The sequence below is a fragment of the Cheilinus undulatus genome, linkage group 23 (genome assembly GCF_018320785.1).
Source record: "Cheilinus undulatus linkage group 23, ASM1832078v1, whole genome shotgun sequence".
Lineage (NCBI taxonomy): Eukaryota > Metazoa > Chordata > Actinopteri > Labriformes > Labridae > Cheilinus > Cheilinus undulatus.
The window spans coordinates 1,372,199-1,394,501 of NC_054887.1; the positions used below are offsets into that span (position 1 = coordinate 1,372,199).

The 22,303-nt window shown below is 39.4% G+C and overlaps 1 protein-coding gene across 1 annotated transcript in view; it reads right to left on the reverse strand.

Annotated features, from left to right (window-relative positions):
• Positions 1 to 22,303, reverse strand: part of LOC121505607 (proton myo-inositol cotransporter-like) — a 114,896-nt gene that overhangs the window by 7,210 nt on the left and 85,383 nt on the right. The window contains exons 5-6 of the mRNA XM_041781065.1: positions 1,530 to 1,693; positions 1,317 to 1,437 (exon numbers count right to left, since the gene is read on the reverse strand). Coding sequence (XP_041636999.1) covers positions 1,317 to 1,437; positions 1,530 to 1,693 — 285 coding nt within the window. The remainder of the gene's footprint in view (positions 1 to 1,316; positions 1,438 to 1,529; positions 1,694 to 22,303) is intronic.

Here is a 22,303-nt window from a genome sequence, read left to right on the forward strand (position 1 = left end):
TCTCCTACTCGACTGCTACAGTGTGACCTGATGTAAACAAGTTTTCCATTATACTTGGGACATGTAGAGGATGTTTATCTATATCCAGTAAATTACTGAGTCCGTCAACTAAAGTTAGTCTGTCGATGTTAAAGACTTCCTGCAGTGAAGTGTGCACATATTGAAGGGTTTTAAAGTATTCAAACATGTCTGATCGTTCTTTTAGAGCAGCATAGGCAGATGTTTGTCTAGAACAGAACTTCAGCTGGAGACGCCTTTAGAATAATTCTCCAATGGTACGCCAGTCCACACTCTTGAGAGGCCTGTGGTGGCCGTGATGCTTCTACAACTCTGCCTTGGTCAGCAGGACGACGTCTGCTGAAGTACTCAATGAAGCCACTTCAGTGTGGTAAAAGCACTCATCTCTGTGTGTGACTGTGTGTGGTGGGTGTGTGTTATTGTGTTATTGTGTGTGGGTGCCAGTCCATTAGACGCTGTTTGCTGTCATGATGAAAGACCGTTGTTACTCAAGTGTGTGTGTAAATGAGAATAAAACCGGGGCTCAGAGTTGTCTGATCTCTGGCTTACATGAAAATACACTCAGGTTCTCTGTGTGCGTTTGCTCTTTGCTGTAAACGTGGACTGTGAAGGCTGATTTAGCCTGAAAGCTTGGGGGACAATGAAGTCATGAAGACATAAATGATATTTACAATGCACCCATGACATCCTGTTGTTTTAACCTGTTATTATTAGGTCAGTCAGTGGTACACCAGTGTTATAAACTGACTCAAATCTGAACAAAAATATCCTTTAATAGGTGTTTAATCCCTCAGAGGTCTCCATTAGTGTTTCCTGCACTCTGGAATAATAATCATTAGGTTGTAAAAAATAATGCATTGGAGCAGACCTGCCCTAAGGTAAATAATAGTCTCTTGCTATACTTTGTTAATATCTCTAGCTTTGTTTAGTATGAAAAAAGCAGAAAAAAGTTAAACATGAGTTTAGCAGGCTCTTTAGCTCCCTATTTTAAGTGTGTCTTTTTTAAGAGATTCCACAAAAGTATGTTACTGAATAAAAATCTCAGAAGATAACTTACATATCTATTCTTTATCCTGCCTTCATAAAGCCCTGTTTAATTTGCATCTCTCTAATTGCAGTTAGAAAAGTGGGAGTCAAAGGGCTCTAAACAATAAACTCTTATAGGTGTCGTGTGGGATATAAAGGGCTCTAACTGCCCAGTGTTTTCACCAGGGCTTGCTTATAAAGGTTATAATCTAAAAGCATTGGGGCTTTCTCAGCAGCGATGTAGGTTTGTGAGATTAGATGTATTTACTCACTGGTATTTGGAGCAGGTCGTGTTGGCCAAAGAAGGCTCTAACGGGTGGAAGGTGATAGGAGGACTGTGCTGGGCTGATATCAGAAAACCGATGGCCAGGAGACTCAAGCTCACACATGTACCTGTCGAGAATAAATAAATAAATATTGCATGTAAAAAAAGCCAATAAGCATTGCAGGAATCACAGCCTGATGAAGGTCTGATAAGTTGGTACCTATTATACTGCCCAAAGTCAGCTTCCTGCGTCCAACTCTGTCCACCAGCCACACTCCCAGCAGGGTAAACAGGAAGTTGGTGAGAGTGGTGAGTCCAGCTAGCCAGATCGCAAGCCTGTCGTCTCGTATTCCTGACATCTGCAGAATGGTGGCGCTATAGTACCTGTGGAACACAAGCACAGAAGGAAATGAACTATTATGTTTGCATTGTGTTTTTTTGGTTATTGTCTTCTAAGTTTGGGCCCTGACTTTATGTATTTAAGTCTATTTCACCAGGAAACCTCACTGAGATTAAATCTCTTTACAAGAGTGTTCATCTAAGCTGTGAAATAAAACAACAGAGAGGGGTCATTGGAGGCATCCCAGAGAAAGTGGAGAGAGCTAACGACAAGGTGGAAGGTTAGAGTCCAAAAGATGAGTCAGGGATGGGTTGGTGGATGGATAAATGCATTGGGTTGTTGTGTGTTGTGACTTCAACTATTTTTGTCCAACTTGGCGAGCTGCTTCAACCTCAGCATGGTGCATCCTGGGACCAACAGGAAGTACTACCAGCCAATCAGCGTTTGAGCCTTTGGGTGAGCAGAATGTGCTACTGTCTAATAAGAATGACCAGTAAAAACGTTTTCATACAGTAGTTATACCCGCTAAGCTGCCATCCGTTAACTACTAGTCCTTTAAAAGCATGGGCGTCTGGCATGAAGGTGTTCTGTTAACAAAGGTCTCCTGCAGTCATCCTGAGCTCCATACTACATTAATGGCCCTGATACGGGTTTAGGTTGGGAGGTCAACAGTTTCTTTCCTTCAGTTTGAGAACTTTTAGTGCAAGTATAAAAACATGTTAAACATGCAAAACACCATCATGAGAAATAAATAAACCAGTAAAACTCTGTTCCTGAGAGCCAGCTGACTGATATACTGCATACTCTCTACTGGAGTAGCAGATACTCAACAAGAACTAGTCCAGATCAGCTATAGAAGCCCTTCAGCAGCTGATCCTGGGTCTGTTCTCACTCTATAGTCATGCTTGTAATCCTGGCACCATGTTGCTCACGTAGGCAGATTATCTCCAATCATCAACAACACAGCTCTAAACAGGCTCTGGTCAACAATAGAGACACCTGCATGAGGTCCATTTCCCACTTCATTATAATTACATATAACAAGGACAGAGGGGAAAACACGGACACTTATTATTGCAACGCCAACACACCTGCAGAGCCCTGTCCACAGGGCCATTATGGAAATGATGTGCTTGAAAGAAGAAAAACCCTTTCTCTCATCCCTAGAGGAATGTACATGCACTCAGCTTACAAAAACACAGAAGATTCAACAGCCCTCAGAGAATGCAACAGAAAAACAAAGATGGTATTACTCATTAAAGAAAAAGCCTAAATAAAAAGCATTGTCTGAGTCTCTACAGGCTGCTCAGAATTAGCATCCTGCTTTTCATCTCTTCAGAAGAATGAGCTCCCTCTTGCTTTCTCTCTTTCCTAAACAAAGACATTCATTTGAGGGATTTACATAATAACTCATTCTGTTCTTTGCCATGGCGTCTCAGGAGACAGAACCAGAACAAGAGGGAAAAGTTGGATGGTGTTAAACTCAGTTTAACTTTTTTAATGCAACTTTTGGTGAGAAATATGATAAATAGACAGCGTTATTGTCATCTACCACCTTGATCACCTCAGAGGAGAGTGTGGCCGAGGACACAGACGTGAGCATATGTGTGGGACAGTCTCAAAAAGAAAAGAGTTGGTTTCAGCATCAGCAGGAGTAAAAAGCTCTATTTCTGTTCTCCACAGTGCAGCTCGCCGTGTTCCACTTCCAGCTCCCTTTTCAAGGACTGAAACACACGAAAATAAAAAAACTATTATGTTCTTTTATAGAAAGCATCCCAGGCACAGAATCACAGATCACAAACACACTCAGAAGTGAAACTAAGCCTGAGTGTTTCCTGAGAACTGTGGTTATACATCCGTGTTCGAGTCCTCCAGCCACACGTCTGTACTGATATTCTAACACTACAGCTCAGCTCAGCAGAATATAAGAAGGAAGCAACATGAAAATATTGTAGCGTGTCGTTCCATTTCTGCTTCTGTGACTTCCTGTTTTCTGATGCTAAAGCATTATCTTTGGCTCTCCGTCGTCTCAGAGAGTCGAGGGGAAAATCAGAGACAAACTGAAATCTGATATGGATGCATCATGGTAATGGCTGCACAAGGAGCAGTGTGGATGTGAAGATTCACTCCAGGAGTGGAATTATGCCGACGTTTTCCTACAAAATACACTGAATTGAATGAATCCATCTCTGGAGACTGAAAAGATGAGACCATAAAGCCGGCTTCATGCTGGAAAGCAATTATTATATTTGAACTGTAGAGGCACTAAGTGACTTTACCAACTTTTTCACTGTATTGACGACTAGTTTAATATTTATACGACACATTTCTCAGCATTTCAGGCTGAAAAAAGAAAGTTTGAGTGGCTACTCATGATGGAAAGTGGATAAAACTACAAGCAATACGAAAAAAAATCAATAAATACTGTTTAAATTATGACAAATAAACTAATAATGAAGATAACGTCCTATTTTTTAACAGTAATGATTGCAAACCAGTAAATCTAATGAACACCACCCAAAATCACTGGGTATGCACTACCAGGGGAGCATCCTTGCTCTTTGGCTGCACCATAAAAGAACAAACTACACCAGGGGTTCTCAATGTTGGGGTCGGGACCCCATTAGGGGTCACGAGACACTGAGAGGGGGTCTGCAGATGCCTTAAAAAAACTAAGAACATTTTTGAATTACACTGTTGCCACGTTACACCAATTCAGCCTAATTTTAACAATTTTTGCAACTAAAAACAATTTTTGTCAATTTTAAACCCTTTGACTACTTTTTTCTGTGTTTTTGCCACTCCTAATCTAACTCTCTGCTTATTGTTGGCTCTGTTGACACATTATTGCCACTATTAACCCTTTTTACCACTGTTTAAGCCACATGTCACAATTTGATATGCCCATTGGTGCCAGTTTATATAAATTTCCACCTATTTTTGCCACTTTAATGTCATTTCAGCCACTTATTAATCCCCTTTTACCACTTACTATGACCATTTTTGCATTTCTAACCCATTTCTGCTACTTTTAAAATCTAATTTCAGCACCTTTACCACCTTTTTTATGCCACTATTAACCCATTCTAGCTATTTTTTACATATTTTAATTCTGTTTTAAATGAAAAGATTTACATTTTTAAGAAGGCTACTTGCTAAATGAATTAATTTAAGTTTGTTTCTTTGATCAGAGTGGTTATTATTCAGGTTAAATATGAAAAACCACAGCTTAACTTTACAATGGACCAGGATTTTGTTAGCCCCCAGTTCAGGACCCACGACCAAGTCCTTTTTGACAAATTGTGATCCACATTTCTTGTATCTAAAATCACAACCAAATGTTTTTTACTTAAAAAGTGGGTTTTTAGTCTTGAGATGGAGAAAAATATGTCATATAATATACTTTATGTCAAATATTTTTCTAGACACAAATCTGTGACCCACTGAAAATGGCCTACTTTTGGGTCCAGACCCACCAGTTGAGAACCACTGTTCTAGACTTTCCTCATTTTTCCTGATAAATTTTGACTTTTGCTAATCTTTTCTGCAAATGCTGACTTTGCATAACTATGAAGTTTATATGAATGATATCCTTTCAGCTGAGTTAATTTTATCTTAATTTTTAAGACTTCTTTGGGATCAACTTGAATGTAAAACACAAGGAATAAAGAGGTCAAAGAGGGTTTCAGGTTCTGTTTAAATGATGAGAGTATGCTACGGTCATTCTAGAGACTTAACCACAGCAGGGGCCGAATTCTGGATCTGGGTCCAACCTGAGGGCCGAGCAGGGCCCACATTTAACCACAGACTGTCAGCCTCATTTTCACCAGCAATGCATTATGGGGGAAAAACACCTTAGCACTGATGATGAATGATTTTGAGACTGAAAAGGTCAACATGATCAGTTTAAAGGCTCAAAATCTGAGATAAAAATTCAAACCTATTGGCTCAAAAGGCTCAAAATATGGCATTAAAAGTTAAAATAATGTTTTTAAAAGGCAAATATATGAGGTAGAAAGTTGAAATCATGATTCTTAACAGTCTTAATATGAGATAAATTCAAAATAATCGGCTTTAAATGTCAAAGGGTGAGAAAAACATTTACATTTTGATTTTTAAAGGTCAAAATATTACTTAAAATTTAAAATTGAGGATCCAAATTCAACAATCAAAGGTCAAATTATGAGATAAAATGTCTAAATTGTGAATTAAAAATGTCAACATATGAAAAAAAAGTCAAAATCATAACTGAAATGCAAAATTAAGAATATAAAATCAAAACATAAATGTATTTTACCATATTCTTGAGTTTTTATATTATTTTAACGTTTTTTTCGGACTAAACAAGGGTATTTTAAGTCATCAAGGTTAAGTTCACATTTTTAAACTGGAGTAAATCTGCAGACCTCAGACCAGTGGACCAGTTAGAGTAAAAATATGATAGGATCTGGTGGGCCGGGTGTAACTGTACCACGGGCCGGATTTGGCCCCCGGACCTTGAGTTTGACACCCCTGTTCTAGGAGCTGCTCTAGGGGTTGGTCAGTCCGCTCTGCTCTGCAGGGACCTGGGACCTGAGGTGTTAGTGTAATGGGATTAAAGGACCACAGAAGTCGGCCTCATCCAGTCACCAGCAGGCTTTTACTTTGTTCAACAGAGATTTAATTATTTTATGATGTTATGATGAAATATCCAGCCTTAGTTAGCTAACTAGCTAGTTCCTGCACACTTCAACAGTCAAATTTAAAGTTTTATAGATAACAGTTAAAGGAGCTGCAGTTCTGCTGACTCAGCCTATAATATAACAACACTACAGCAGTGCTTCATCAGTGTTACCCACATCAGAGTGACTCTGATAAACCCATCCCATATTCTTTATAAAAACGGGCCAATAATACATCAGATTCCAGTCAGAGCATCTTGAGACTGAATATTTTTCTGTGGAATATTTGGTGGATTGACAGGAAATAAACGTCTCACTAGCTTTCACTTTTTCTTGTAGAAACATTTCGATGTCTGATCTTTCTGTGTCCCACCTGCACGCTCAAACCCTCCCACTGTGCTTTACATAAGGAACCTGTGGGGCGTCGGTGCCTCACAAACACAGGAGGGTGATCTGGCCCTGACCCCGGTCTGAAAATGGAAACATGGATCCACACTCCTGCCACGCTTCCATTCCCATGGTCACGTTAAAAGACAGCCCAGACATCAGCGAGGGAGCGAGACGCAGAGATCTGGGAGAACGGGTGAAGGACGCGGACACGTGTGAACACATTTCACAGATATTTTCTGTTTTCACTTCAGTTCTTCAGCTGCACGTCACCAAGATGTCAGCTTGTTATTTACACCTTTCATCAAGTTAAATGGAACAGATCTAATCCCTGAACCAGACCCAGAAGGAATCAGATTTTGTGGAGGTGTTTGGTAAATGTCAGTTTCTTCTAGTTAGTCTCTGTGCTGATCTAACAGAGGAGTCTTTAATATCTCCCTTAGCTTTGGTGGCTCTCTCTGCTTATGGCCATTGTGTGAGAGCCAGTCACTGACTCACTGCTGACATTTACTCACACATTTCTGGATCATCTCGGAGGCTGCTGACTCTGGGAGGACCACATGTGGTCCAACAGGAAAACAAGCCTGGCTTTTTATTGTTGGGAGAATCACATTCTTTGTATTTCATTTTTTTGATTTCATGTCAATAAGGCAAATATCACAGATTTGGTCAGATGAAATATACTGCAGGTTTTCAGAAGCTTGAATGAGAAGTGGGTCCAACCAGACAGGGGGCAGAAGCAGCTGAAAATGTTGCATTTTACAATCTTGGGAGTGGAGATGGAAGATCAGAGCAATGGAGGATTTATGTGCAGAGCTGTTTGAAGGCCACATATTATCTAAAATAGACTTTTCAGGCTTTTCTAACAGAAATGTGTGCCCCTGGTCTGTCCACAGCCTTCCCGAGAACCAGAAATATCCAGTCCCTCCCCTCTCTTTCTCCATCTTTCAGAAAATGTGTGCTGAAACAAGCCGCTCTCAGATTTTACCCTCATGATGTCATGTGGGGAGTTAGCCCCGCCCACAGGTTCAGTTGGTCCCATTTATGCCACCTTTAACTTATTTTTATTCCCACTTTTACCCATTTATGCCACCTTTAACTTAATTTATTCCCACTTTTACCCATTTATGCCACCTTTAACTTATTTTATTCCCACTTTTACCCATTTATGCCACCTTTAACTTATTTATAACCACTTTTACCCATTTATGCCACCTTTAACTTATTTATAACCACTTTTACCCATTTATGCCACCTTTAACTTATTTATAACCACTTTTACCCATTTATGCCATCTTTAACTTATTTTATTACCACTTTTACCCATTTATGCCAGCTTTAACTTATTTATAACCACTTTTACCCATTTATGCCACCTTTAACTTATTTTATTCCCCACTTTTACCCATTTATGCCACCTTTAACTTATTTATAACCACTTTTACCCATTTATGCCACCTTTAACTTATTTATAACCACTTTTACCCATTTATGCCACCTTTAACTTATTTTATTACCACTTTTACCCATTTATGCCACCTTTAACTTATTTATAACCACTTTTACCCATTTATGCCACCTTTAACTTATTTTATTACCACTTTTGCCCATTTATGCCACCTTTAACTTATTTATTGCCACTTTTACCCATTTATGCCAACTTTAACTTATTTTATTCCCACTTTTACCCATTTATACCACCTTTAACTTATTTTTATTCCCACTTTTACCCATTTATGCCACCTTTAACTTATTTTATTACCACTTTTACCCATTTTTGCCACCTTTAACTTATTTTTTTCCCCACTTTTACCCATTTATGCCACGTTTAACTTATTTTATTCCCACTTTTACCCATTTTTGCCACCTTTAACTTATTTTATTCCCCACTTTTACCCATTTATGCCACCTTTAACTTATTTATAACCACTTTTACCCATTTTTGCCACCTTTAACTTATTTATAACCACTTTTACCCATTTATGCCACATTTAACTTATTTTATTACCACTTTTGCCCATTTTTGCCACCTTTAACTTATTTTTATTCCCACTTTTACCCATTTATGCCACCTTTAACTTATTTTTATTCCCACTTTTACCCATTTATGCCACCTTTAACTTTTTTTTATTCCCACTTTTACCCATTTATGCCACCTTTAACTTATTTTTATTCCCACTTTGACCCATTTATGCCACCTTTAACTAATATTTATTGCCACTTTGACCCATTTTTACCACCTTTAACTTATTTTTATTCCCCCTTTTCCCAGTTTTGCCACCTTTAACTTATTTTTACTGCCACTTTTACCCATTTATGCCACCTTTGACATATTTTTAATTGCCACTTTTACCCATTTTTGACACATTTAACTTATTTTTATTACCACTTTTACCCATTTTTGCCACATTTAACTTATTTTTATTACCACTTTTACCCATTTATGCCACCTTTAACGTATTTTTATTGCCACTTTTACCCATTTTTGCCACCTTTGACATATTTTTATTGCCACTTTTACCCATTTTTGCCAGCTTTAATTTATTTTTATTGCCACTTTTACCCATTTTTGCCACCTTTAACTTATTTCTATTGCCACTTTTGCCCATTTTTACCACCTTAAATTATTTATTTTGCCACCTTTACCCATTTTTACCACCTTAAATTATTTATTTTTCCACCTTTCACCATTTAGAGTGTGGCTCTTGCAAAGCTGTTTTCCAACAGTTTGGCTCTTTGGTTGAGCAGGGTTGAGTAACGCTGGTTTCTAGTTTGGATTTAGAGGACTGCAGCAGAAAAGAATCAACAGTAAGGCAAAGGTGAAAATGAGGGGATCAAGCAAGCGACCCAGTTTGTGTGCATGTGTGTGTGTGTGTGTGTGTGTGTGGGCAGCAGTGAGAGAGTGGGTGCAGCTGAACGAGCACACACTTGTGTGTGAGTGAGTTAGCGGCTCACTGAGTAAGAGGCTAAGTGACAAGGTGTGAGAGTGGAGAAACAGAGAGGTAGAGGAAGAGGGAGGCAGCAGGAAGTGAGAAAAGGATGGGGGGCGAGGAGAGAAAAATGAATGGTTTGAAGTTAACAGAGAAGGAGGGGCAGATGTGTGAAAACAAGAACTAATGGGCAGTAAAAAGAGATGTGACTATTGGAAAAGACGAGTGGAACAGAATGAGAATCTCAAGGGAACTGGCCTATTTTAAAATGAATGCATATGAACAGTGAGAAAAACACTCAGCCAAGAACGGCAAACTGCAATTTTAACGTTTTAACACACACACCCATGGAGCATCTGCAGATGCCTGTCATCATCACAGGATGAAAATACACTCCGCACTGCCTGGCTGACCTTCAGTGGGAAGCAAAGAGATCACACATATATCACCAACAAACACATGGCAGCCATCATCCAGCAATAACAAACAAGCAAGCAGAGGATGAGCTGTTACATCATCTTTGGAATGACTGTGTTTGAGGAGCTCCCTGCAAACAGCAGGCACTCAAAGCTCTACTGAGTCTGCAACCCTCTAATTTCCCCCATGGAGGAGTGAGAAAGATTACGTCCACGATCAAAGACTGTAAAACAGGAGTGAAGCCTCAGTGACAGTGCTGATTCTACCTAACAATAGGTCAATCAGACAGAGAGGTGGAGCTGAGGCGGGCCTCAAGCCTCCTCTGAGCTACATCTCTCATGAATCACAGCTTAAAGGCCAGACATCACACTAAGAACATCAAATCTCTGTGCAGCTAAATGTAGACAAACAACTGTTTACCATGAGCCCGTGGCTTGCTCTGACAGTTCTGACCTTTGAGGAAATGCAAGAGTGCAACAGACTAAAACTGAGGAGGTTCAGACTCGTGTGTTGTGTATTTAATCCTCTTCGTCTGACCCTTTTACCAACAGAAAGTACTGGGCTGAAGACAGCTAGCAGACAGCATCACTGCTGCATGTATGCATTTGGATCAGTCTAAGAAAAACAGTGAATAAACTCGAGTTTAATCTTTTAAAGGTGTTTGACATGTAGACCTGTCTCTGCTTAGGGCAGAGCTTCATTACAGCAAGTCTGTCCCACCAACAGTTTCCTGGTTCAACAACTAACAGACAGACAGACAGACAGGCAGGCAGGAGGTTTCTCTTCCTCAGGGTCAGGACTGGGTCACAATGTGTCTAATTCTCTCTCTGGTTTTAATGCTGCTGACACAGCTCAGCATCCATCCATCCATCCATCCATCCATCCATCCACCTTTCCATCCATCCATCCATCCATCCATCTATCCATCCATCCATCCATCCATCCATCCATCCATCTATCCATCCATCCATCCATCCATCCATCCATCCATCTATCCATCCATCCATTTATCTATCCATCCATCCATCCATCCATCCACCCATCCATCCATCCATCCATCCATCCATCCATCCATCCATCCATCAATCCATCCATCTCTCCATCCATCCATCCTTCCATCCATCCATCCATCCATCCATCTCTCCATCCATCCATCCTTCCATCCATCCATCCATCCATCCATCCTTACATCCATCCTTCCATCCATCCATCCATCCATCCATCCATTTATCCATCCTTGCATCCATCCATCCATGCATGCATCCACCATGCATCCATCCATCCATCCATCCATGCATCCATCCATCCATTTATCCATCCATCCATCTCTCCATCCATCCATCCATCCATCCATCCATTTATCCATCCTTGCATCCATCCATCCATCTCTCCATCCATCCATTTATCCATCCATCCATCCATCCATCCATCCATGTTTTTTTACATGTCTGCCTTGTCTCAAAGCCCTCACCCATCACAGTTTGTTGTATGGACCTGTAGGATGGTCTTCTTTGTCTATAGTTAGACTAAAACACTTATCTACACGGCCATTCTTGGTCCTTTTTTGACCTACATCAGTCAGAGGAGCTTTGGAACCTTCCTTCTTGCTTCTCGGGATGTTTTCTTCCTGTCTTTCCTGAGGATAAGGACTAAGCTTGGATAAAACCTCCACAGCTGACCTCTTGAACTGAAGACTGTTCCTTAGGAATGGCTCTCCATGAGGTTTATTTATTAGAGTATTCAGTTTTGTTCATGTGACTGATGAATTTCACATAATGAGAAAGGCACTCTGTAAGTAGTGAACCTCTGGGCTTAACCCAGCATACTTTGTGAGTATCGTAGCACAAACCAGGAAAAGCACTTTTCATTTTCCTCTCTACTCGTAGTATTGTTTTATTGTTTTGACTGAAAGCCCCCTGGTGACAGAATTTACAAACTGCATTTTCATTTACATGGCTCATAATCAATCCTCATGTCTGGAGGCTTAGATAATCAATATAATCCACTGCTGTGCATAACTGCACACTGATGCACACCTGGAGGGCAGGAATCATTGGCAGGAAGGCTGTTTACATGAGAAATGGAGCTCAGTGAAAGTTCCTGCTCCTTCTTTAGTCACCACTCTTTCATATTTTACATTTTTCCATTCTTTCTCTCCTCCCACTCTGGTGATCAGCTAATCATGGGCATTCATTCTCCTGAATAGATAGATAGGTAGTGTATTGTCGTTGCATAGTAAAAATACATCAGAGTTTTGTTCTGCAGTCTCCCCTGTAGCAGCAAACACAGTGGTCCAAGCGGTGGTTAGAAATCTGCAGCCTTATGTCGTCCATCTTGTTTATGAAGCAGTGGGCATTTGCCAGAAAGATGCCCGATACTGCAGGTTTGTGTGGGTCCAGTTTTAGCCTTGCCTGCAGCCCGGCTCGTTTGCCCCGCTTCTGCCGTCTCTCCCTCCTCCCCACCCTGCTGTAGGTGTCGTGCTGCCTCTGCCTCCTCCTTTCAGTCTCTGAGTGCATGGTAATGTTGTGCTGCTACAGATGGAGCTCCAGGACGCTGCAACCCTCCTCCACCCCAGCCACCTCCATTCAGTTCATCAGCATCTAGTCCAGATCCTCACAGGTCTCCTGTTCATCTCATCCTGCATAGCTCAGTCTCCTCATCAACGTCAGCTCATTGGTTCCTGGGCCAGCTTCACAGTCTACTCCTCATCTGATCCTGCACCCCTCATCAACACCACCACCAGGGTCTAGACTCCATAGGGGGGTATCCCATTCCTGCTGCTCACCTCACTACCCCTTTAAATACATGAAGCCATCTCCATGAAGTCTAAAAGCCCAGGACTTTGCACATTCCTCTTTTCATTAAATTGAAATAGACACTGCATCCCTACTTCATTTGATAAACTGGACATTTCAAGCTTTCTTTATTCTCCTTTAAAGTCTCAGGAGAGCAAGGAGCGAGCAGTTTATGATGTTTGGAGAGCTTCTGCTAAATTTCTGCTTTAAAAAGCAGGGGTTATGGAGACTTAAAAACATAAACATAGTCTTAAGGCAGGCACTGCAGAGTTTAAACAGTCAGTGGTTCACACAAGTACACATTAAGATCACGGCTGAGATGTCTGAGACGTCTGCTGTCCACAGAATGGAAGAAAGACTCATGTTCACAGAGGATGGAAGGGGCTGCCTGTCACAGACTCATCTAATCACATTTACACTCTTACCCAGCCTTGACCGCTGTACAGCAGAAGACAGGGATCTAAGAGGCTTTCTAAATAAGACATTTCACCCCTACACCACTAAGAACTAACGCAGACTGCAGACTTTTCCCTACAGTGTTTCTGGCACTTAAAGGAGAGGTGAAACCATGAATGAACGGTCGTAATCATCTGAGCAAATATTCTTATTCTCAGGCACTACATCATTTAACTTTTCAAACAGGCTTTAAGAACGCCCAGGACTCTTTAGTTTAACCAAGACTGTTTCATCTCACTGTTCAGTTTAACAGAATGATCCCCCATAGAAACAAGAACTCCACGCCCAAAGTGCTCAACATTGCTCCAGTGTAGAATTCAGCTTTTTTCTCAGCATGTGTACATGACTCAAACACACAACAGAGCGTGCTCTGCCAGCTCCTCACGGGCTTTGCCAGCAGTGTGACGATGTAAAAAGTTGTTTTGTGACATTTCCAACATGACATTTGTCTGTGTGACCATCTGTGAAAGCCGACTGGCCTGTGTCCACTGCTCCCTGACAACAAACATATATCATATATTATATAAAAAATATCATAGCATAATATGATAGAGTATAATAAATAAAATAATATAATAAAGTAAAACAATTAAAACACAATATAACATAATAAATATAAAAACATGATATAATATAGTATAATAAATAAAATAATATAATAAAATAAAATAATTAAAACACAAAATAACATAATAAATATAATAACATAATATAGTATAATAAATATAAGAATATAATAAATATAATAATATAATAATATAATAAAATAAAATAATTACAACAATATAACATAATAAATATAATAACATGACATAATATAGTATAATAAATAAAATAATATAATAAAACAAAATAATTTAAACACAATATAACATAATAAATATAATAACACAATATAGTACAATAAATAAAATAATACAAAATGAAATATTTAAAACACAATATAGCATAATAAATATAATAACATAAATAAGTATAAGAAATATAATAACATAATAAATATAATAACATAAATAAGTATAAAAAATATAATAACATAATAAATATAATAACATAATTTAGTATAATAAATATAATAACAAAATAAATATAATAACATAATTTAGTATAATAAATATAATAACCTAATTTAGCAAAATAAATATAATAATATAATAAAAAATAATTAAAACACAATATAAAATAATAAATATAATAACATAATATAGTATAATAAACATAATAAAAATAAAATACATACAATATAATATAATACATATAATGGCATAATATTATATAATATAAAAATAAAATTATCTATAATATAATATCATTTAATATAAAACAATGTCATGTAATATAATATATATAATATATATAATATGATAAAACATAATACATTATAGCAAATATAAAATAATATGTAGTATCTAATATAATCTAATATAAAATGTAAAGAATTATAATATATCATATTTCATTTAATCTTGTCTCATATAATATAATCTAATAAAATTTGAAAATCTAACATAATTTAATATATTAATATATAACATTCTATATTTTTTATATATAAAATAATATAATATATTATTATAACATAATAAAATAATATAATATATTATAATAACATAATAAAATAATATAATATATTATAATAACATAATAAAATAATATAGTATATTATAATAGCATAATAAAATAATATAATATATTATAATAACATGATAAAATATATATAATAAAATATGTATAAATATTATATAATAATAGTTATATATTATAATATATAATATAAATAAAATATGCTACAATATAATATCAAAAGAATTTAACAAATATTAAATTATATGTAATATCTAACATAATCTAATATTAAATGTAAAGAATTATTATATAATGTCATATGTAATCTAATCTAATCTAATCTAATACAATAAATTTTAATAAAATAATCATAATGTAATAAATATATTGTGATTTAATCTAATCTTCTCTTACTTTATCTAATACATTATGATCTTGGCTAATAATCTAATCTAATCTAATATTACATCATATTATATAATTGATCAAATAACAGCTAATTTGAGAATAACAAAAACTCCAGGATGGGTTTTTTACTTCCTGAAGGCTTCAGGCGTGTTTCTGAATCTAATGAACTTCAGAGGCTGATGATTGGTTAAAAAAGACAAAGGCGTTCACATGAGCATTAGCAGCACATGCATGACGTTCAGGAGTGTCAGAAATAAGTCAGACTACTATGATATAGGTTTTTGGAGAGCAATGTTAGCTGTGACCCACAGCAGTAACAAAATTAAAAATACCAATCCTATCTTTACTATCATGCTTGCACCCGTGTCTGCCCCTGTGTTCATGTATCTAATCCTAAATCCTGTTAGAAATCCACACGGTCAGAAAGAATATGATTGTACTCAGTGGGTGCTGTTCTCCTCTATAAATGTGTCTCCTCCTCCTCTGCCTGACGTATTCCCTGCTCTCTGAGCACATCTCCCTCCTGCTCACATCCATCAGTGTCACCTCTTCCTCTGCCTGTTTGTTCTCTCATCTCCTGCTCAATTTGTCTATCACCATCTTCTGTCCTGTTTCCCTCCACTGCAGTGTCATCAGAGTCCTCTGACCTGCCCTGACTAGAAACAAACACGCTCACACACAGCAGTCCCCACAAGCCCACACTGACCTTTACAGGCTAGATTATGTGGCTAATTGAATCAAAATGATCCAGTGGCTAATGGGGAGGGATTATATCTAATTTAATCCGCTGCTGTGTCACATTCTTCCTATTTATGACTCACCAACAGAGTGGAGGTTGAGGGAGAAACATGCAGCAGTGCCGTTAGGAACTGAACCCATCTATTTGTTCATGTAGTCTCTCCAGTCACCATCCACGGACTATCAGTCAGGAGCATGCAGGGACACACACTCATGCAGGCAGAAAAGCAAGCAGACTAGATGTTCTGTTGACAAACCCATCTCTCATCACACAGGCTGCTCCGACGAGCCCGCCGTGGATGAGTGCAGGGGAGTTATTCAACCAGAGGCCAGGAGGAGTTCCTGACATATGAGCTCTAATCAACCTGAGGTGAAACAGCTCTGTGACCCTCTGTATGTCCACACACGTCTGTCTGCCGTAGGTTAGTCCACAGTTTTAGTTTGAGGCCAGATGACCATTTGGCCATAAGCCCCATAGCTTACACTACCATTTCTGCAAGGAACATTTCAGCCAATCACAGTCCCACATGTGAGGCTCTTCCACCATGAAATCTGAAAACCCTCACTGCTGCCCTCAGAAAGAACTCTGGTGATTGCTCATGTTTCATTTGGCTTATTATTTCAGATTTTCACTAAATATATCTAAAACAAATCTGAGCTAAATCTGATGCAACCAACCCAGGCCAGGCAAAGACAGAGAATAAACGAGTTGTTTTTAGAGGATACACTAAAGCATGCCAGGCTGTTGAAATCTAGAAAATGACAGCATAAGCTGAGAAGATTTTAGTTCTTTTTCTTTGTTAGGAGCTTTAGCACACAGACAGGAATCAAGAGGAGCTCCCATGGAGGAAACAGAGGTTGGATTGCCCGGGGGGTTATGAAAACATTCGTCTGTCATTTGATTTCAGCCATCTATTACCAGGTTAGCACCATGGTTAGCACCATGGTTAGCACTTAGCTCTTTCAGTATAGTCAGACTCGGCCATGTTTGTTGACACTGGACTGAAACATCGGATGTAGGAGAAGGTAACCCCCCGCAACTTCTGGGCACTCCTGTACATGTGATTTAACACGAGTGGAGCAAGTTGTGTCTGGTGTGAACGCAGCATTAGAGGGTCTGAGGCCTCAGGGTGCTGCTACGCTTGCTACCTAGCTTGTCAGCTTTCACATTTGTTAATAATGTTAGAGACACTAGTGAAGTTACCCATGATGCATGCTTTGACCTCTGTGACTGCTGTGGTGCTGCTGTGGTGCATGCAATCAAATCCTGGTCCAGGGTTAAGACTGAGAGAGAGGGTGGGCTCCGTCCACTTCCTCATCAGCTGTGTACTTTCATTACAGCAGTTTCCAAACCTTCCACCCCCAAAAATAACAGTGAGAGGGATTGGGGAGCCGTGCATCTCCAGGATTTGATCTGAATGCAGATTCCCAGGGAGCCCTGGACTGGGTCTGAGACTGATCCCAGGTGAAATAATTCAAAACAAGGGTATCTACCTTTTCCAAATCCTGATACTTGCTTGTGAAAAGGCCATCAAATGAAACTGGCTGAGAAGTGACCATAAGCACAGCACATTAACTGGACACATAGACTCAGTATTAAGTCTGGGCCCATGGACTAAAACCTGGACTTAATACCAAAGAAGTCTGGGTAGAAAAAGGGTCCTCCTGTCTAATGTATGTTTGGATATGTGAGACTGTCGTCTTTTATGGTGTTAATGTTTGAAAAGATACATTTAACAAGAAAAACATAGCTCTTCTCTCTAAATCGAGACAAAAAGCCAAAAACAGTCTTTAAAAATGCTTTGGACTGATATAATGAGTGTTCAGTTACCCATATGTGTAAGTGCTGAATGGTTTAGTGCTTGTGGGTTTTAGTGAGTATCACTGTTCAGCCAAAAGGCTTTGGATGCTGTTCCTGTCTGCATAAATGCAAGTCATTAGACAGCACACCACTCGGGAAACTAATTTACATGCAAGTATGAGATGGTGCCCTGCCCTGAGTGTAATTAGGGAGAAGCGTGTGGCTAAATAAGCTCTGATTATCTAGCAGAATCTCTGAGAAAGGTTCCTGTTAGTTTGGTTGGAAACAGTAGGTCAATCAAGGTCATCTGATCAAATCTAGATCTGAGAGATCACGCTGGCTCTTCTGAGCTGATGTTGAGTACGTGTGATGGAGAAAAACCTCATGACCATGCGTGTTAACAACACAGACACTGTTCTAGGATCTTCACAGACTCTGTCTCAGCTTTGTTTCCAACACTCTACCAGCCTCTCTGACCCAAAACCCCCTCTCCCTCTGTGTGCTACTGAGACAACCAATCAGAACAGGCAGCCTGAAATAAGAGCAACAAGTCCATCCATCCATCATCCATCCATCCATCATCCATCCATCCTCCATCATCCATCCATGATCCATCCATCCATCCATCCATCCATCCATCCATCCATCCATCCATCCATCCATCCATCCACCAACACACCCACCAATCCATCCATCCATCCATCCGTGCATCCATCCATGCACCCATCATCCATCCATGCATCCATCCATGCACCCATCATCCATCCATCCATCCATCCATGCATCCATCCATGCACCCATCCATCCATCCATCCATCCATCCATGCATCCATCCATGCACCCATCATCCATCCATCCATCCATCCATGCATCCATCCATGCACTCACCATCCATCCATGATCCATCCATCCATCCATCCATCCATCCATCCACCAACACACCCACCAATCCATCCATCCATCATCCATCCATCATCCATCCATCCATCCATGCATCCATCCATGATCCATCCATCCATCCATCCATCCATCCATCCATCCATCCACCAACACACCCACCAATCCATCCATCCATCCATCCATCCGTGCATCCATCCATGCACCCATCATCCATCCGTGCATCCATCCATGCACCCATCATCCATCCATCCATCCATCCATGCATCCATCCATGCACCCATCATCCATCCATGATCCATCCATCCATCCATCCATCCATCCACCAACACACCCACCAATCCATCCATCCATCATCCATCCATCATCCATCCATCCATGCACCCATCATCCATCCATCCATCCATCCATCCATCCATCAATCATCCATCCATCCATCCAATGCTAATTGTCCTGATCTTGTATAGTTCTTATAATGGTCTCTAAGCACTTCTACCCTGCAGGTCACAGATTCCCATTAATGTCTATTCATTCTGTAGGGCTAGAATGTAGAGTGTCCATCAGACCATCCTTACACTCTCTATCATTGCCGTCGCGTTTTATTGGCTGAGTTTGCTGTGACATTAAATGTTCAGTGTTCCTTTCTGACAACCAGAGGAGCTGACTTCATGTTTAACTTTTTCATTAAGGCTGTTAAGTGGGCCAAAGTGTCAGTATGAACTCAGATGTCCCTTTCTGCTGGGGCGTATATGATTTAGAGGGAAAAAATCAGTGTGGTCCATCAATTTACTCCTGGTGAGTTCCCAAATGAAGAGAGCGGACTGTTAAAGTAGAGTGACAGACAATATGTGCTTCTCTAGTTGAGTTTGATTTCTACATTTTTTTGACCGATATGCCGGCCTCTCTCTCTCGTCCCTCTCCTTCTCTCTCTCTCTGCCAGCATGCTGGTTTAATCAGGGAAAGCAGCTGGGGACGAGGAGAGTGGAGCCTGTATCTGAGCCTGGCTGATTTACCGTCTGCATGGACCTCCTTTATTTCTCTCTGGCTGAACTGGCAGCTTTACATGGAATCAAAAAAGCAGGTGGTAAATACACAGGCTGTCAGAATACACAGAGGTAAGAAGCATAAGGTGTGTATGAAAATATAACTATGAAGAAAACAGAAAGATTTACAGGAAATGACCAGCATCGTGAGAAACATTCACTAGAAAAGTGAGTTTGATCAGCACTGTCTCCTTCTTCTTCTGCATTTTTTCTGTGCATTTGTGTGTTTCATATATGGCCAGACTGTCTTCTGCTTCGAGCCAGTATTGATTATTAAGCATAACCTTAGCTATTAATTATGCCTTCTTCACTTTCACCTCCCGCCTACGCTTTCTTCTACCCAGCTCTCCACTGCAGCTAAGCGTCTGCTCCCCTGCTTCTCTAGCCGTCCCTCAGTCTGTTGACATGGTGTACTAATTTATAAGGCCGTTATTTTATCTAGAGATGCAGACCGTCTTTTTTGGAAAGTACCTTTGCTTTTCTCTAACTGTAGTTGTGTGACTCAACTCCACCAATGTGCAGCATCCCTGAGTGGGCGTGGCCACCTCTCTTCCTCCACTGGGTGACAGGGCTAAAGAATGAAAACATACATGTCTGACATGTGTTTGAGCTTCTGAACAAAATATGACCAAGCTGTAGAAAGCTCTATCCTGACAGTGTGAACTCAAAGCTGACAACAACAACAGAAGGTGTCTGACTTGACCCTTTATTAGAAAGTCATAATTAACTAGAATGAAATCTATCACATTAAAAACGTCCCATCATGTGCAGTCCTTGCAGTGTTTTTGTATTTGTTAATCACAAATATTATTCCATTTAGGGAGGCAGACTGTGACTCTCAGCAGAAGCAGCGTCAGTCACTGCAGATGTTCATAGATCTTTGAGAAGTTTACTGACTTGTACCTGGGTGAAAGTTGAGTCTTTTCCCTCATATGTCCCTCTGTCTGTCCCTCAGTGAAGTACCATAATGAGCACAACCATGCTAGCTTTACAAACCTGGGTAGAGTATTTTCAGCACCATGGCCAGCTCCACATACAGTTTATTCTTTATCTTGGAATAAATCCGTCCTCTGGGGTAGTGGATTGTTTATTTTGTTCCTCCTTTGGCATTGATTATTACTGTTTGTGTGTCTGTGTGCAGATTCTTTAATGCCAGTATGCTATTAATTATCTAAGGCACTGAACCAGGTGCATTTCACTGCTTTAATAGGATGGTGAAAAGTCATGTTATGTTTTGAAAACCCGTCAACATCAGCATTTCATTCCCATACACACTTTCTCTCTGCTGGAGTGAGATTTTCTGATGCACCGAGTCTGACAACTGCCAACCTTTGTGGCCATGCATAGGTATATATGATTGGTGGATATGGTGAAAAACAGCAGTCACTAAAAATGTGTTATTAATGGGTGTAATCCATGACCTATAATATGTGTGTGTGTGTGTGTGTGTGTGTGTATATATATATATATATATATATATATATATATATATATATATATATATGTATATATATATATGCAGACTCTTTCATTTTCAGTCAGCTCTCCACGTTTTACCATTTTGAACAGGAATGAGGAATTTCAAACTGAATTCACCCAAATTTGAGCCGGCTCACTGGGCTTCTCTGAGAAGTCAGAAATGAATCAAGCATAACATTCAACCACTAAAACTCATTTTTCTCTTCAGGAATGCAAGTAAATAACTATAATTTGACATATTAATCAAGAAATAATAATGTGCTGTAATATTTTGTTAGTTTTTTGTGAATCAGTAAATTTGAAAATTAATGGATAACAATAATAATTCTATTTTAGCATTAAAAATATCATTTGGGTTAAAGAGCTTCTACATATTGGTGTATTAACCATTGCAGAAACATAAAAAATGATTTTGGTAATTACCAATGCTGTTAATTTAGGGCAGCTGTGGCATAAACCTTACTTTGGTTAGGGTTAGGGTGGTCTAATACATTTGTTAAGCACTGTAAGTGTAAAAAAAATTTGGCAATAATGGATGGAGAAAAGTGAAAACAAAAAGGTTAAAAAGTACCATGAATAAATAATTCCAACATCAGACCTCAAGAATAGTGACACTCTTTCAGCTCTAACATGAATTAGATGTTAGCCAGGATGCTACTGACCCAACAAACATGCAACGATATCATCAATAATAACTACAGGGGAGGGTCCAGTCTCTGGGTTTATCAGGGTCCAGTCTCTGGGTTTATCAGGGTCCAGTCTCTGGGTTTATCAGGGTCCAGTCTCTGGGTTTATCAGGGTCCAGTCTCTGGGTTTATCAGGGTCCATTCTCTGGGTTTATCAGGGTCCATTCTCTGGGTTTATCAGGGTCCAGTCTCTGGGTTTATCAGGGTCCAGTCTCTGGGTTTGTCAGGGTCCAGTCTCTGGGTTTATCAGGGTCCATTCTCTGGGTTTATCAGGGTCCAGTCTCTGGGTTTATCAGGGTCCAGTCTCTGGGTTTATCAGGGTCCAGTCTCTGGGTTTGTCAGGGTCCAGTCTCTGGGTTTATCAGGGTCCATTCTCTGGGTTTATCAGGG